General features: G+C 37.4%; 1 protein-coding gene across 9 annotated transcripts in view; it reads left to right on the top strand.

Moving 5' to 3' along the window:
• VEZT (vezatin, adherens junctions transmembrane protein) overlaps positions 1 to 16,651 on the top strand; it is a 65,463-nt gene that overhangs the window by 26,563 nt on the left and 22,249 nt on the right. For 7 of the 9 annotated variants that reach the window (XM_062585447.1, XM_062585456.1, XM_062585485.1 and 4 more), the window contains 4 exons: positions 4,311 to 4,400; positions 7,116 to 7,291; positions 9,742 to 10,017; positions 14,799 to 14,948. In XM_062585447.1, the coding sequence (XP_062441431.1) occupies positions 4,311 to 4,400; positions 7,116 to 7,291; positions 9,742 to 10,017; positions 14,799 to 14,948 (692 nt within the window). The remainder of the gene's footprint in view (positions 1 to 4,310; positions 4,401 to 7,115; positions 7,292 to 9,741; positions 10,018 to 14,798; positions 14,949 to 16,651) is intronic. The other 2 variants (XM_062585467.1, XM_062585520.1) reach the window with 1 other exon arrangement.

A 16,651-nucleotide genomic window follows, 5' to 3' on the forward strand; every position in this document is an offset into this window, starting at 1 on the left:
GTTGAGACCATTATCACTTCCCTTCTTGTACCCTTTGCTGGCCTAATCTACTGAAATCATAAAATGTCTGGGAAACAGATGGTTTCTGAGTATGTACCTAACCACATCTCTAAAAGAATATGGTGTTGGTTGAGGTTTAGTGTAATACAAATAACATAATCACAAGGAGTGGAAAAATGATCCATGCTGAGTGATGCTTAGTATGTTTGTATTGTTTTCTTTATGTTCTGAAGAGTAATTTACAAATGCCTTAAACACTTAAGGTATTTTAATGGTAAATGCGAATAAGACCAGCAGCAGAGACAAAGGAAGTTTGAGCTTTCTAAGGTTATCGTGGTCCATTTATCACTCCAAGTTTCCTCCTAGATCCCAAGCGCTCTGGCAGGTGAAATGATACTCTTTTCTTCAAAAGGCGATTAGCTCTCTAGGGAGAACATCCTATTCTGTTTTCTTTTTCTTTTGGCATCTTACTGTGTCTGTGCTATTGTATGCAGGAATCTTTCTGACTGGAAAAAGAGACAAATATGTTCTTAAAGAGAGAGATTTCCCCCCCTCCCTCCCCCCGAAGCTGTCAGCTGACTGGTAGTAGAAAATCTGTAGTATTACTATGTCTCTTAAAAAGAGCTGAGATTGTTTCTCCACTTGTATTCAATCAAGGAGGAAGCCTGTTCAGATATAATTGTGTGAGATGCAGCAATATTTTGGCAAGGCAAGGATTTCGGAGGGACTTCAGGAATTGAGGAAGCAATTCTGGATCCTAGTGACTGATACAAACTTTGCTGCTGTGTCTTGCTAGCCTGTAAAGCAGAGGGTATGGTTCAGGTTTAATGAAATATACAGGCATATGTTGAGCTTTAAGCACATCTTTAGCATTTTTTTTTGTAATCAGAGCATGATCTTAATGAACATTGAGATGAAAAATTGTAAAAGTGCTTCAAGATTGTGTTCTGAAGGCTGATGAAATGATACTCTTCCACCCTTCCTTCTGAAGCACTATAGAAATATGATTTAGTGTGGTAATTATAGGTACAGTGTTCATGGTTATACCAGTTTCTGGAGAACGTTACAGCTTAACTTCTGATCTTACGATCATTTGATGTTCAGAAGCACTGTTTAAAAGAGTTCCTAGACCCTTTTTTTGGAATGTAACCTAATTGAGTAATTCTGCTTGATTGATAAGGGTTTTATTTCTTCCTATTTACATTTTTCCTTTTTTCACTTATTTTACTAGACTGCTGTGCATATTTGAAAGTTTTGATTGATTATAGTGTTGCACCTTATCCCACCTTGATGTGATAATATTTAATAACTAGATCAGGGCTGGTCTGCAGGCAGCTACTGAAGGTTGTTGTTGGGGCTATCCCTTAGTGGTTGTGCGGGTTACCTGATGTGGAGAGGCAGAGGGACCATTTCTTTGCCTTCGTCTAGAGCTCCTACCCTCTTAATGCTGGGCGCTATTTAATATGTAGTATTATCTTGTTTCTGAACAACACAGAGTTGAAAGGTGCCATGTGCATGGCAGGATTTTAGATACATGCAAGTTTGCTATTTCAAGTTCATTCTGTGCAATAGAGAAATATTCGTAAGTATTTTTTTTTAGATTCAAATCAATATATCTAAAATGTGCAGGTCCTGAACTGTAGGCACTTAGGCTGTTTTTTTAAAAAAAAAATATTAGGAGGTATATGCCTGTATTATTCAATTTACAGAGAGCTTATTTGCCTGACTTGTGTTCTGAAGTTGTAAAATGAATACTCCAGAAGCATCAGCAACATGACCTGACTTGTGCAGTGATGAAAGTTGTTTTACTTGTCAGTAACACTCCCAATGGGAATGCAAGCTGTGAGACACTCTTCCAAGGGTCTGAATAATTCAGCATGTTACTGCACTCTTCTGGGTCACAGCCCAAGACAGTAGGTTGTCTTCCTTTGTGTTTTCAAGCACTGGCATGCCTGTTGAGTGTTTATGCAAGCTCCGATTTTGATTTTTAAGCCAAAACATGAAATATAAACCAAAAGATTATTTACTTAGAACATTAGTCTTCCCCCCCCCCCCCCCTTCAGCAGTTCTGTGGGCTAATTTAGTTAGCTGGTAGCAGTTCAAAAACCGTTTGTGGTATAGATTTAAGTGCTTGTGAGGAAAAATCTAAGACCTTCAGATGGTTAAGAATTGGTATCTGTAATCCACTTCCAAAATATTAGGAAAAGTACTTCTGAATGAAGTGTCCTTCTGTCACTCAAATGTAGGGCAAGGACCTTTGCTTGTTTCATAGCAGTATTTCTACAAATTGTAATGGGAACATTTTATTTTGCACCGCTTCACAGGAAACTCTACCTTGGAAAATAATCTAGTGCTGTAGTTTGTGATACTTTTTTCTTCCTCTTCAGACTTATGCCAGTGCCTCTGAGCAATATCAAAATCTGTTCACACAATGGGGAGAATTTGCTTTTACCAGCACTCTGTCTTCTTCCTATCCTTACTAATAGTAATGACAGAAATAAGTACTGGAATTAGGCCTGAAATTAGGCCTTCTAATTCAGCAATACCTTGTCCAGGACTGCTCTTGAAAGTGTATTCTCTAACATATTTCAAATCCTTCCTTGGGTTTATTCCCTAGTCTTAAGAAGTATTGATTGCTGGGATAGCTTCTCTTAATAAGCCGTGATAATATCTACATATCTAGAAGAACTATCATTATGAAACCTGTAGTATTGGTTTGTCTCTCTACTGACCTAAAAATACTTCCTTTTGGCATAGATGTGGAATTCTAAGTGTACACAGAAAGATGAGGCATGTACAAAGAAAAACTTGAGTTAGGTTACCTAAATGAGTTATTTTAAAAATTGTTCTGTGAGGAAAAAAAGTTTTAGGATGACAATTTCTGATACTATTCAAAGCTGTTCTGCCCTGGCTTGCTGCATCAAACTTCTGTCCCGCTGCCTTTCAAAGAGACGTCAGACAGGTAGTTTTGGCTGTTCTACCTCCAGTCCCTGCTGTGACACTAATCACAGGGCTAAGAACAGAGCTCAATTCTGATGCTTGGTCTCATTCTTCTATTTCCAAGCTCACAGTTAGAACCATGATGGAGAACTCTGTCTTGCTCTTCCCACACAACTGCCCTAGAAGCACTTCTGTAGCTTATATTGGAAAAGGTTTGTACCTGGCATTGCAGAGTCCAAAACCTTGGCATCAGTTCCTCTGGGGAAGAGTAACTCTACAGCTGAATGTGTTAGCTTTCAGTTTTAATACTTCTCCTTCTTAAAAAAGAGAAAAAAAGGAAGAAGTTTGTTTATTGCAGACACCCTTATAGGTTAAATTATTGTAATCTGTTATATTTTGAAACAACATGTCAGAAAACGAAGTGTTCCACAACTCGGTTGTTTGGTATGCATTTCAATCAATTGTATTGCTTATGGACAGTTTGAAGATTGATAGGCCTCAGAATTCATGAAATACATGTAGGTAAATATTTTGAAAAATATTTCCTATCGACTCATTCTGAGAAAAGTAAGTATACAGTGTGTGTCAAAAATTTTGTTTTTTATCACTAGATGGCTACAGAGTAAAGCAACATCATGTATGCATTGAATTGCCATCTTTCATGCGTTGTATTTTAGGAAGATACTTGAGTGAAGTATGTGGTGACAGAGTCCCTCTCAATTAGTAGTTTTCAAAGTTATGTGTACACAGATGAAGGTCTGGATTTAGGTTGCAGTAGAAACAGCATGGAGAAAAAAGTACCTCAGAGCAAATGCTTGTGTGACAGGGAGGTTTTGAGGACAATTTCTGTTCTTGCAGTCAGTCTTCCATGCCTCTGTTGACTGATCTTTCAGAGTCTTACCTCAAGCTGTGGCAGTCTTGCGGGGAGAGGTAGTTCCTCACCTAGTCTTCTCTTTGGTCTCTGTCAGCGACTTAACTTCACTGCTTTTTTTTTTTTTTTTTTTATCATCTTCAAGGAGAGAAAGAATCTTTCATGTTTGTGCAGCAGCTGCCAAACTGAAATCAGACTAATCCTAACTGTATTTATTTTTAACTCTACAGCATAACAACTGATTACACTTTGGATAGGTGGGGTTAATGAAAGCTTTATTTCACATTGTCATGTACAGGCAAATTGACCGGAAGCAGATGTTCCCTTAGCTAGAGTTCCCTAACTCTGAAGTTAGGCCAGATAGAGTAAGAGAAACTTCCTTACAGGTACTTGTGTCTTTGAGTTAACAAGAGAAGCAAAAGCATAAATAAAGGAATTGTTTGATTTTTATTTATTCTTTGCTGTGTTTTTTAATCAGAGTAATTTTTGTTCCCTTCAGCAAGGCATCCTGTCAAAACTAGCTGAGTTCTTTAGAAGTTGGTTTCCTTTTCCACAGTATAAGAAAAATGATGAGATACTTCACCGACTGGTAAGTGTTTACTTTTATTTTCCTAATCCATAGTTCTTCCTCTCCCCAGTACCTCATCCCCAGAGTACCTCCTTGGTCCATTCTTGGTACTTTGGTTTGAAGAGGTTTACTTATTTTTCAGATAACATAATTGACTCTGGTTTTCAGAGCTACTGTACGTTTTAGAAAACAGTGTCAGACAAATTGGTCACAGAAAAAGGGAAAAAATTTGGTAGCCAGCTTAAAGATGGTCAAAGTGTGGAAGAGACTGTGAGAAAATAAATTCTTGAAAGTTGAAAAGAGTTAATGTACACTGTAACTACACTATGCAGTGGAAGGCAGTGCAGAGACCCTGAGCCATTAAGTCCATGTGTTGCAGTCCTTCCAGTGCCTTGCAGACACACCTCAAGACAGAAAGCTCTAGAGCTTCATCTGAATATTGCTTCACCATCTATTTCAGCTTGTTAACTCAGGCAGAGCGCCATGCTTGTGTAGCTGTTCTGCTCCATGAACCAGCCTGGCTTATGTGTTTCTCTGCATGGCTCTCCAAAGCACTTTTGCATTTGAGAAAGGCATTAATGAAAACCCAACTAAGACATCTCCATTATAGCACTTCAGAACAGTTATGTATTAACAGGAGATAATGTCTTTGTGATTTGGCTATTGGGAGAGGCAAGAACAGTTCTCTGTGTTAGCTAATCACTCTTTCACAGCAGTTCAGAACTAGATTTGGTCATCCGCCTGCTTTGCCAGAAGTTTTCTACTCCTAGAATCTTCAGGAACCTTTAGGGCTCAAGTCTGTCTGTGGTAGACCCAAAGGGTGATAGTTCTACCTCAGACAGTTAAAAATAGTTTCCTGCTGCCTTTACGCCTGTTCTCTACAGAGCTGCTTTCTAGCCAGATCAGATTCTAGCTTAGATTGGTCTGAGTTCTAAACTTCCACCCAGGTGCTTCTGGTTGCTACTTTTGCTTGCACTAGTTACAATGTAGAAGCATCCAGGTACGCTTGATCTTAGGCTATGTCGGATCATACATCTGGTCTAATTCCAAATCTGAATGCTCTTTCACCGAAGGGTTTCCCTGTGGGCTTGAAGCTTTGTGAGTCTTTGCAAAACTTGATAAATGGTGCACATAAATGCAAGAACCTACAGTCCATATTTATTTCTCTTGGAGACAGCATCTGGCTAGCCCAGATGTAAAAAGCAGAGATGAAATAGGTTTTGTATATCATTTTCATTTAGATACGTCATGTTAGTCAGAACATCTCAGAATCTAAAGAGCTAGAAGTTTGGCCTTTTTCTGCTGTGATGTAGGAATGATGTTTTCCAGTGTAGCTTCAAAAACAAAATGTTGAACAACATGAGACATCAGGGGTTTCCATTTCTCCAAGAGATCTGCCAAGTCTAATTGCTAATCTGTCACCCTTATCTCAAGAGGACAAAATTTCCTCTGTATCTCCTCAGTACTGAACTTTGGTTGTCTTTTTTTTCTTACTCCCTGTTCCCCTTTCAACTAAAGGTATTATCTTTATAGCTTTTTTAGCTTTGCTTTCTTGAGAGGATGAGAGAGTGAAAGAGTATGGAAAACATGTTTCTCCTGCTACCCATTACAGTAGGATACTGAAGTGACACAGGATAGGTTAGAGGAGGGCTAAGTTTCTTCTTGAACACTGTTCTGAAATAAATCTTTCTCAATAAATTCGGAATGCAAGTTATCTAGAATGACATCAATGTGTGCAATTAGATTTTGGACTAGCTGACTAACTCTTCTATAAGTAATCTTGTTCTTTCAATAACAGAACTAAAAGGATTTTGTACTGTGAAATTTCAAACTTCTGTTAACAGCTTCTATCAGAGGGAGCTGTTTTATAGAAACGTTCTCTTTTCCCTCCCATAATCTAGCTAGACACAAAGATACACGTGTTCAATGTTTGTTGGGTTGTATTATGATACTCTTCACTTAAAGCATTCTGTAATTAGTTTGGCATGATATGCAACTTAAAATTTCAGAGGGCTTCTCTAATGCATATATTTGTGTTCAGGAGCTGTGTATTTGTCTTGTAGCCACAGGTAAAAAGTAGCAAATGCTTATGGTGACATCAAGTCCATGAGCAGCTCTCTGAAGTTTGTCTTGAGTTTGCAAGTGTCAGGTCTCCAGGGTCCCATACTATTTCATGTTTGGAATCAAGTTCCCTTGGGAAAGGTCATAGAATTGTGCAGGAGAGAACTTCACTGCCCCTTGGGGAACTTGAGTCTGGCTCATCGACCCCATTGTTATTAAATAGTCTACTACTGACTTTTTGTTGGCTAATTTGTAATATCTCTCTCTATTTTTTTTAGTTTGCTAATGCAAGTGCTAAAAAGAAAAAATGATTACAGTTTTATTACAGATCTAATAGATACAGTATGTCTTCTGATGCCTATGCAGATATATCGTCATAATTTGTAGCGTGTTTCCAGAAATTGTTGTTGTCTAAGTCAGATTACAGGGTCAGTGCGATGCACCTTGCAAGACTGGACCGGTAGGTGGGACAAGGGTTTTTAAAGTTAAGCGTGTTTAGAAAAAAATGAGGTAGCTAGTTGTGATATAACTGAAATACCCCTGGAATCTTCTGGAAAGGACAGTTATCAGTGAAGTATAGAAGATCTGCATGTTTTCTTTGGTTTAATAACTTAATTTTAAGAATGTGCATATTCTCTGCTAATGCCTGTTTTTCTCTTGTCCATTTGTGTTAAGGATGTTGGATTTCGATTTGACATACTCTGTACCATCCTGCAACAGGAAGTTCTGCTACAGGAGGATGTGGAACTGATTGAGTTGCTTGACCCTGGTATCCTGTCTGCAGGGCAGTGCAAGCAACAGGAAAATGGACAGCTTCCAACTCTACGCTCCCTAGCAACTCCTAATATTTGGTATTGTACATAAAATGTGTATGACTATATTCACTGAGAAGCAAGAAAAAAGGATTGTGTTCTTAGTGTAAAGTGCAACAAGAAAATAACTATTTTTTTGTTTTGTCTAAGATCTGAGTCTTGATTTCATTTTAGTCCATTAGTCCTAAATTCTGGAGAAGTATATTTTTTCCTTGGAAATTGTAAGAAAGAGTAGGTTTTAATCTGAGGTAGCCACATGAGTATAGATGGATATTTACAAACCCTCTTACATGCTGTCTGGAAAAAGTAAAATGACTGATTTAATTTCAAAAGCTGTACAGTAGTGATTTGGAAGTGGATATTCTATTGCTGAGTTGAGAAGTGCATGACTGAATTTGTACTAAATTAGTTAATATTGTTAGAATAGAATAAATAGACTAGAAAGGTTGGTTCAAGAAAAAACAGCAGTGAGAAATGTGAATATTTGTACAAAAGAGTTTAACTTATGCAATATGAAAAAGAGAAGAGATTTCGCTTTTCTTGCTGTGGAATAGAGGAGGAGGTCTGAATGTATAAAAATAAAGGGAGTTATTTCGGGAAGCAGCCATTTTAGATTTGATTCTGAGTAATGGGGAGAAATCTCTCTTGTTATTTGCCTGTCCAGTTAACTAAGAAAATGCCAGCTATCTCAAATCACTCTTTTAAAAATACTTTATTTATGTAACTAAGAGACTGCTAAGATAATCAAATGGACTTTACTAAGGTAGCACTAATGACTTAGCACCTTTATTAAAGAAGAAGAGAGGAAGAAAATTCACGTATCAGTCTTGCTGTCTCCATGTCCTCTTAATGTCCCTGAGCAGAGCTTATTAGACTTATTTTGTTCTCTGCACAGGAATTTGGATAAAAGTGATTGCATAGGAATATGAGGAATAGAGTTCATAATACTATGTGAAGAAGAGTAAATAACAGTGATTCAAATATTTAAGTATTGAGTGTTGTCTTTGCTGTGGTCTTTATAAGGCATGTTAATGGGGCAATTAATTTTCACAGGTGTAGAATAACAGAAGAGACTAAATAGTTAAATAAGATGCAGTTAAGTTAGCAGAGGTTAGTGAAATTCACTCTAAAATGCTGAAGGATTTTGTTGCAGCACTGTCTAAACAACTACTTCCTCTATTTGAGAAGAAAGAAGGGTGAGGGGTGGTCTGATAGAGTGACTTGCTCAGGAACAGACAGGACTTAGTAAGTATGATACCTCCTAACACAGTCCAGTGCTAGGTAAATAGATAGAATTATTATAAAGCCAAAACGGGTTTAAAATGATTCAAGATACGAAGTGTCATTATTGATGCTTACTGTCAAATAGCAGAGCATTTTGATTGAATTTCTCTAGTGGTTTGTCCTGGTCCTAGAACTATTCATTGTTTCATTAACTGCTTGAAACTTAGAAAATTTGTGAATATCACTCAGTTTACAGATGACACCAAGTTTTCAAGTGTTTTAGCGGATAGAGTAGGAGTTCAGAAGGATCATGACAAACTGGAGAATTATCTTCAATTCTCCAACTTATGAGGAGGAATTTCTTCACTGTGAGAGTGACAGAGCACTGGAACAGGTTGCCGAGAGAGGTTGTGGAGTCTCCGTCTCTGGAGATATTCAAAGCCTGTCTGGATGCAACCCTGTCTAACATGCTCTAGAGTGACCCTGCTTGAGCAGGGAGGTTGAACCAGATGATCTCCAGAGGTCCCTTCCAACCTTACCAGTTCTGTGATTCTATGATTCTATGATCTTAAAATTGATAGGAAAGTCAATGAAGGCAAGCGTGTAGTGCTACACTTTGGAAGGAAGAATTAAATTAACAAAGACAAAGGGAATAATTGGGTAGACAGTACTACTTCAGAAAACCGTAGTTTATTTTCTAGCAATTACCTATTTTTTGTTGAATCTTTCTAAATGAAAATAACAGTTTTATGAAATTTTAAAATGCCCTTGAGAAATAGTTGATACGAGACGCTAGTGACTTGTTCTTTCAGGATTTAAAAAAGCTGGCAAATTATTTAAAATGGTTCTTGAAGCCGTCTTTCTTAAAATGTGTCCTAAAAGCTAGTGATATGTTGGTGTCAAAGTTAAATGAGTCAGAATCTGGAAAAAAATAAATCTATTGTTACTTGAGGATTTTGTTACCCAAAGAAACATGCCCTTTGCAACTGTTCTCTTGAACCTGGAAATACAGATATTCCACTCTTGTTTAAAATGCTGAGTAGTCACTTCTCTCTCTCTCTCTCTCTCTCTCTCTCTCATTTTTTTTTTTTAAGTCATGTGTGTAAATCTGCCAACAAGAATTGGTTTTGGTATTTACAACTCCCTTCAGAACCTGCATAAAAGCCTCATAATAAAATCTCAAGTGTTGTAATCAACTACTTCATGATTTTCCCATTTGCTTAACCTCAGGAATCTGTGGATGATGCTACTTCCTTTGCTTGCAGGGATGTCTCACTGTTGCTTGCCTTTGTAAGTGCACTGCTTATGCTTCCTTCATGGTGGAAGGAATCATCTTGGCTACTGTGGGGACTAGCTCTGCTTGTCTATGCCATCTTACGAGTGTGGAGTACATGGAAGACAGCCAAGCTGCAAATATCCCTGCAAAAATACTGCCTTCAGCTGGAAGAAACGGTGGCAAATAGCCGAGCTTTTACTAATCTTGTGAGAAAAGCTCTGCGACTCATTCAAGAGACTGAAGTCATTTCCAGAGGATTTACCCTGTGAGTCTATATTTCACTTTATTTAATACACAAATCTATTCAAGCCAGATGTCTTCTAAAATAGTCCCATTACACTGTTTGCCATAGTGAATGGAATTACCGAGAAACGTAATACTTAAAGCTTTTCACTTACACAGAATAGTATAATTATCATAGTTATGTTCATCAGCATAGAAACACAAATCATAACACAGTTGTTAAAATTGTGCATCCTGAAGGACAATTAAGTCTCCCAAAATTTTTTGAATTGGGCAACTAAGCCTTTTGAAAATTTTCTCCCACACTGTCAGAAAGTGAAATAAATAATGAAATGGACTGAACCAATTTAGTTAACCGTTTTCAGGAGATGTTTTTTTTAGTATCTTATGTTACCAATTCAGTGTAAACAAACTGACCTGCAAGTAATAATTCATATTTCAGTACACAAGATGAAAGCCATTTTTATTTAACAAATAATAGCCTGAAGTAATGAGAACACAGTAATCAGAAGAGACCATCAAAGGTTATTTCCCCCCTTAAAGTATTTTAAACACTTATTTTTCTTGCATACAGTTGCTGAGATGTTTAGAACCTTAAATTTTTTGCTGCTGAATTTGCCTCTGTCCACTTGAAGGACATGAGAGTGTTATTAGTTATTTAGCTCTTGAAACTAATTGACAACTGTTTGCTTATCTGCTGTGTAAAAGGACACTAGAATACGTTCAATGTTTGCACTGATCTTAGAGCCAACAGGCCCACTTGTGTGCGTGCTCACTGCCAGGTGTCCTCTTCCCTTTAAGCAAGCTATTGTTAGAAGAGTACCTGAGCCAGTAAGACTTAAGGTTAAAGGAGGTGAGAAATGCCAGTAACTAAAATCCGGTTGGCTTCTTTCTGAAAACAACAAAATTCCCCTGTGTGCACCAAGAGATTGTTAATGACAGGTCAACTGTTCTGCTCTCAGGCACATGTTGTTACATGCAAGCTGGAAACTGTAGGCTTCACATTTTGAATTAATTTTCTAGCTTGCGATACCTTCATTACACTTTGCTGAAGAAAAGTTTTATTCTCTCTTTGGAATGTGTAAGCATGTCTTAAGTCTGCCTAGCTGTGTTTTTTTTTTCTTTTTTGCTGAGGAAACATATAGTTAAGCAATAGTCAGTCTTATCTTTGCAAGCGGATTTTTTAAAAAAAATTGTTGTTAGGGCTTGTCCAAATTACAGAAGAGAAAAATATTTGGATTGTTTCCTAAGTTTAAGCGAATGAACTTGTGGTCAGTGTTTAAATGGCTAGTTCCTTGTTCTTTTACAACATATCTTAGATAACAGATTAACAAAAAACAGACTGTCTATAAGCTGATGCTTGATCTGATAGCCCCTTTATTTCAAACTCTGGCAAGCTTTTAAAGTGCTTTTGGACTATGGATGGAGTAGAAGTCTGACTGTGCCAGCCTCCTCATTGGAATAGTTGTCCAGTATGAAGAATTCAGTGCCCTACAGGTTTTGATCGGGTTTAGTCCTGGGGAAGTTCTAACTCCAGTGTGCCCTTTTCTACATTCATATGTGTTAGAGATGCTGCTATGCAGGGCATGTAATTCTTTGCATGAGATAACACTTCATTTGTGATCCAAAAAGGTAGCTGCTCCTTCTTTCCTTCCAGATTTTTGCTACAGTAAATCTCAGCAGAACAAAGTTTAGTATGTTCTCCAGCAGTAATGTTGTCAATGTCTTAATGGTTATTCAGAGAATGGCATGTGGCACTGGAAATGGTGGCACCTGAAAAGTTAATGAGTACCATTTTGTACCATTTTATGTCCTGGAAGAAATTTTGTGTGCATTTTCAGCCAGATAGCAGAGTGCCCTGCTCGTTGATATGTATGCTGCTGTTTTAATATGCTGTTAGCTGTGCATGATCTGGACTCTACATAAACCATGTGATGAATGGAATGATATCTGAGCTGACATTTAAATATACTGAGTCCAGAAATAGGTTAGTTGTACTCTTACTAAACTCCTTTGATAAAAAGCCCAGGTAAGCTCTGATCCAAAGTTCTCTGCCTGCATCCCACAACAGTTTTTTTTATCTCCACTGCACCATCCATTGCTACATTCTCATAGCCTAACATACATGCTTTAAAAGATTTTTGACTTTGCTTTATTCTGTCCCCTTTGCCCCTGGTTAATTGGTATTTGACAGTCTATATAAATGTTAAATTATTCTTGACAAGATTTTGGTCTGTTTTCCATTGTTAAACACATCAGAACATGATTTTGCCTTTATGTCTTCCCCTCCCACTCAGGAAAAAAAAAAAAACACAGCAGCCACTTGGAAAGGAAACTAAGAACCCTTTCTGGCCTCTTTTACATTAGTTGCTGTCAAAGGCAACTGACTATTCTGCCTTCAGATTGGCCTTCAGAACTGTTCAACGCTGCTGTTGTCATTTAGCATATGTCTGCGTGGCACTGACTGGGCCGTGCAGAGATGCCTGAGCTCTCGCCAGGGGTGTTTGGTTTGCCAAAATTGTGTAGCCAAGGTAGGACAGCACTCTGCTCAGGCGGAATGGCACAATTTCTCTCTCTGTTGCAATTAGGCAAATGAATCCCTGTCACAGGTTGCCGCCTGGAATTTCCACTGGCTAATGAAAGTGTCTCCATTGTCTTGCACATTATGAAATCAAAACTGTGGAGAGATATAATGAGAGGCTGCAGCACTAAGCAAAAAGCAGTTATTTTCTTGTCTGTCCCTGGGATAAGTGGCTTTTCTCCAAAATACTGCTGTTCTAGTATGTTTTAAAGTAGAAATCAGACTCTACAACCTTGATTGGCGTATGTAGCATCTTTGTAGAACTGCTCTCATGTTGGATTTTACTAATGTCTGACTGGACAAGTTTGTTAAAAGTGAGAGCCTATTTAAAATTTGGCTTGTGAGCCTAAGGGATAAATATGTCATAGTTGTTCACAAGTGAAATGGGTTTGGAACAATAGGAAAGAGGAAATTCATCCTTACTTTTTTTATTTCTATTTGTGCATTTTAATAAAATAGCAAGATTCCTTCTTGCTATTTTGTATATTATACACAAAGCTGGTAATATTTTGTAAGGGCAATTACAATAAATAGAAGATAAATGAACCATTAGGGAAGTAGGGATGTGATATGTCTGGCACATAGAATTCTACAGCATATTACATTAACTTAACATTACTGGAATAAAGAATTATTTTATAAATAGCACTGAAACAAACCTCCCCAGAAGCAAAATAAATTGTTTTGCTAAGTACTGGTATTACATGAGTTGCTGCATGAGTTGTGCAGTATTTGTTCTGTAAAGGAGCTGGAAATGTCTACATTGCTGTAGCAGAACATAGGTTGTTTTCTCTTTTTGATAGTAATTTTACTCTTCTTCTTCAGACCTGCTTCTGACATTCACCCAGAACCTAAGTCTACAAACTAATATGAGAGTTTATCCATAAACATTTGCAACTATTATCTTCAAAACCTAGGGAAATATTAGAGGTTGGCATGTACTATATTACATGCTGTGTTCCCAAGTGAAGCTTAAGGCATGATTAGCTCTGTTGCTAAATTCGCTATTGTTTGCTTTAGAAACTGAAATTAACACAGTTTGATTTTATATATTTTAAAATATTCTATGTTTATGAGATGTTATGTAAACTATTTTAATGCCACTTTTGTATTTTATTATGGTACTAGAATATTTTAATATAGTACGAGGATATTTTAACTTATGTATTTAGTATATTGCTGTTTGGCATAAATCTCCTTTGCGTTAAGAAAGCATGCCTAATATACTGATATAGGCCCAGCTCCCTGGGAGGCTGCATTGCTTTTCCTAGTTGACAGCTAGGAGGCCGTAAGCTGTTCTCCCTCACAGTCAACATGCAGCATGGCCAAGCTAAGTTTGTGTGGTAGGACCAACATTTCCAGCAGTGTCAGGTCTGCTGGCTTAGTCAGCTCTCGAGTCAGATGGAAGTGGGTTACTGAAAGTGTTTTTAAGGCAGCAGCCCACCCCAATCTCACCAGGTTCTCTGTAAACTTTTCCCTTTTGTGTGACTGCAGGGTGTGATGAAAGCACACCCTTACTTTGCCCCAGCAAAGGTGATGGCAGGAGCATGCTTCCACTCCCCAAACAATCCATCAGTCCTGTCGGCCACACCATGTCCATTCTTGAACTGATTCTAGCAGAAATGGTGCCAGCAAGTAGAGTGGATGAAAGATCCACCTAGGCTATTTTCAGTATCTTAGCCTTAGTTTGGAATCAGGCTGTATATGAAAAAGATAACTGGATATTAGAATTTTGTATGTATTGCCAGTGAAATTCTAGAGGGAGAAGATTGAACGAAAATAATGTTTTGCTGAAATAGCAGTATTTAGTAGCACATTCTTTTTCTGCAAAAATATTTACAGAACAAAAAGGTTAATTTGCATATAGAGATGTGTTTAAGTATCTCTGTGTTAAAATTTCAAAAGCTTACTTGGGCCTATGATAGTTTTGTATCAGAGGTAATGTAATAGCCAGCCCACTTTTACTGAATTCTTTTGAAGAATTTTGGAGAACATAGATGCCCATACAAGTTTTTCCATGGCTCAGATGAGTATAGAATCAGGTCCAATTATCAAAATTTTTGATTAAAATTATCTTTCACATGAAGGATTTTTTTTTCGCTCCTGTATTTACTGAACCATTTGAAAAAGTTTTGTAAGTAATGGAATGTGAAGACTAATGAATTGTCTTTTAAAAATACTTTAGGACATCTGTACAGTTGTATCACATTTTACTTTTCAAGTTTGCTTGACAGGGTCAGTGCTGCTTGCCCATTTAATAAAGCTGGACAGCATCCTAGCCAGCATCTTATTGGTCTCCGGAAAGCTGTTTATCGATCTGTCAGAGCCAACTTTCGAGCTTCAAGACTGGCTACTCTGTACATGCTGAAAAAATATCCTTTCTATAAAAAACTCACAAGTTCAGATGTTTGATTAATGTTACCTATCTGTAGTTGTGCTGATGCTTAGAGTTTGCTTGACTAGAAACATGCAGTATCTAATTACATCTATACAAGAAATTAGGAAAAGATGTCAGGGAGAAGCATGATAACTTTGTGCTTTGTGCATGGTTTGGAGCATTCTTAAAATTTTTGTGTTTTCTGTACTGTACGGTGTGATACAAGATTCTATATGCTGAAAACACTGTCCCAGTTACTGATGCCTGTGCCTTTGGATGCATACTGATAGGTAGTTCAGAGTCCTTTGAGGTTTTGTTTTATAATTCCTCTCAGACATCTTTTCTCCTTGCACCAAAATAGCTCTGCTCTGAGCTGTGTGTCCTTTCATTTGTCACCCCCCGTCCAAAGGTAAGTTGATTTTCTGGTTCAGACAAGCTGGATGGAGGTTTTACTATATTAATTAGGCAAAGAGCACATTTACAAGTGAATCAAACTAGAACACTTTGTTCAGATTTAGTTTCATGAAGCATCATCTGTATTTCTTCAGTGAATTGTAGACTTTCTTTTATTGCATTAGTCTTTCAAGTTGTTTTTCGGTGTTTATTATACTGCATGGGAAATAATGTCATCACTCTGTATTATGGTAAAGAAGAAAACATATCTATTCCTGATCTGAAAAACCACATGCATAGAAACAGAAGCTGGTGGTAAAACAAGCAGTGAAAATCTGTCATAACAAATGACTTGTTTTGTCTCTCTGGAACATAATATTTGATTAATATATCTTGCTGGGCAAGTAGATGGATATATTGAGTGATGGTTTAAATGGGCACACGTGCATACACATGCACACACAGAGCTATGGGTACATGTTTTTTACTTTGAAGGAAATGAGTATTTGTTTGCATTACTACAAGTAATAACTTGTAGGGATAGGAATCCCCATTCTGGGCTCAAGACTTCACTTCTAGCTGTGGTCTGCATTTGCTATGTAGAGAAAGAAAAAATGTTCTGAGAATATGTTTCAAGTAAGTATGAGAACAACTGATATCTAGGTTGGAAATAATGAAGAATGACTTTAAGAACATGGGAAGAGAACTGAAAATGGGGTCAATTAATGTGGCCTTCCCAAATATTCCTCCACCATGAAGAAAGGAAGTCCAGTAGCAGCTGTGAAAAGGTGTGTAGATTGTTGCTGTAGCTAGAGAGGTTATATGTTCAAGGAATATTGGTGTGTATTAGATTGTCATTTAATTTTGTAACAGCTGAGCTGATGGAATGGATCTTAAATTAAGGAAAAGAAGAATGTGATTTTTTTTACTTTGGGTAATTTGGCATTTATGTCTGCTTTTTAATGATTTTAAGATGGATATTCCCTTATAGCAAATTACTGTGTGGTTATCACAGTAGTAAGGGCCAGCAGAAGTAAATGGCAAAAAATATTTTGAAGCTGACAGTGTAAAAATTCTTGACAAATGGAAAGAGAAGTATTATAATTATGCGTAATGTAATGGAAAAAAATACAATGACAGCATGTGGGTTGAGATACAGGCCGGGTCTACTCGGCAGTGCATGAAAACAGAAAACAAGAAATCTAAATGTGAAGAAGATGAGTAAAGGATTCCTCATCCCCACTAGGTTAATTAAGAACAGCTTTGGGGTAGCTCCAATTTATCTTAATTTGGAGTTTTCCCTAC

Source organism: Rhea pennata, chromosome 1 (genome assembly GCF_028389875.1).
Source record: "Rhea pennata isolate bPtePen1 chromosome 1, bPtePen1.pri, whole genome shotgun sequence".
Lineage (NCBI taxonomy): Eukaryota > Metazoa > Chordata > Aves > Rheiformes > Rheidae > Rhea > Rhea pennata.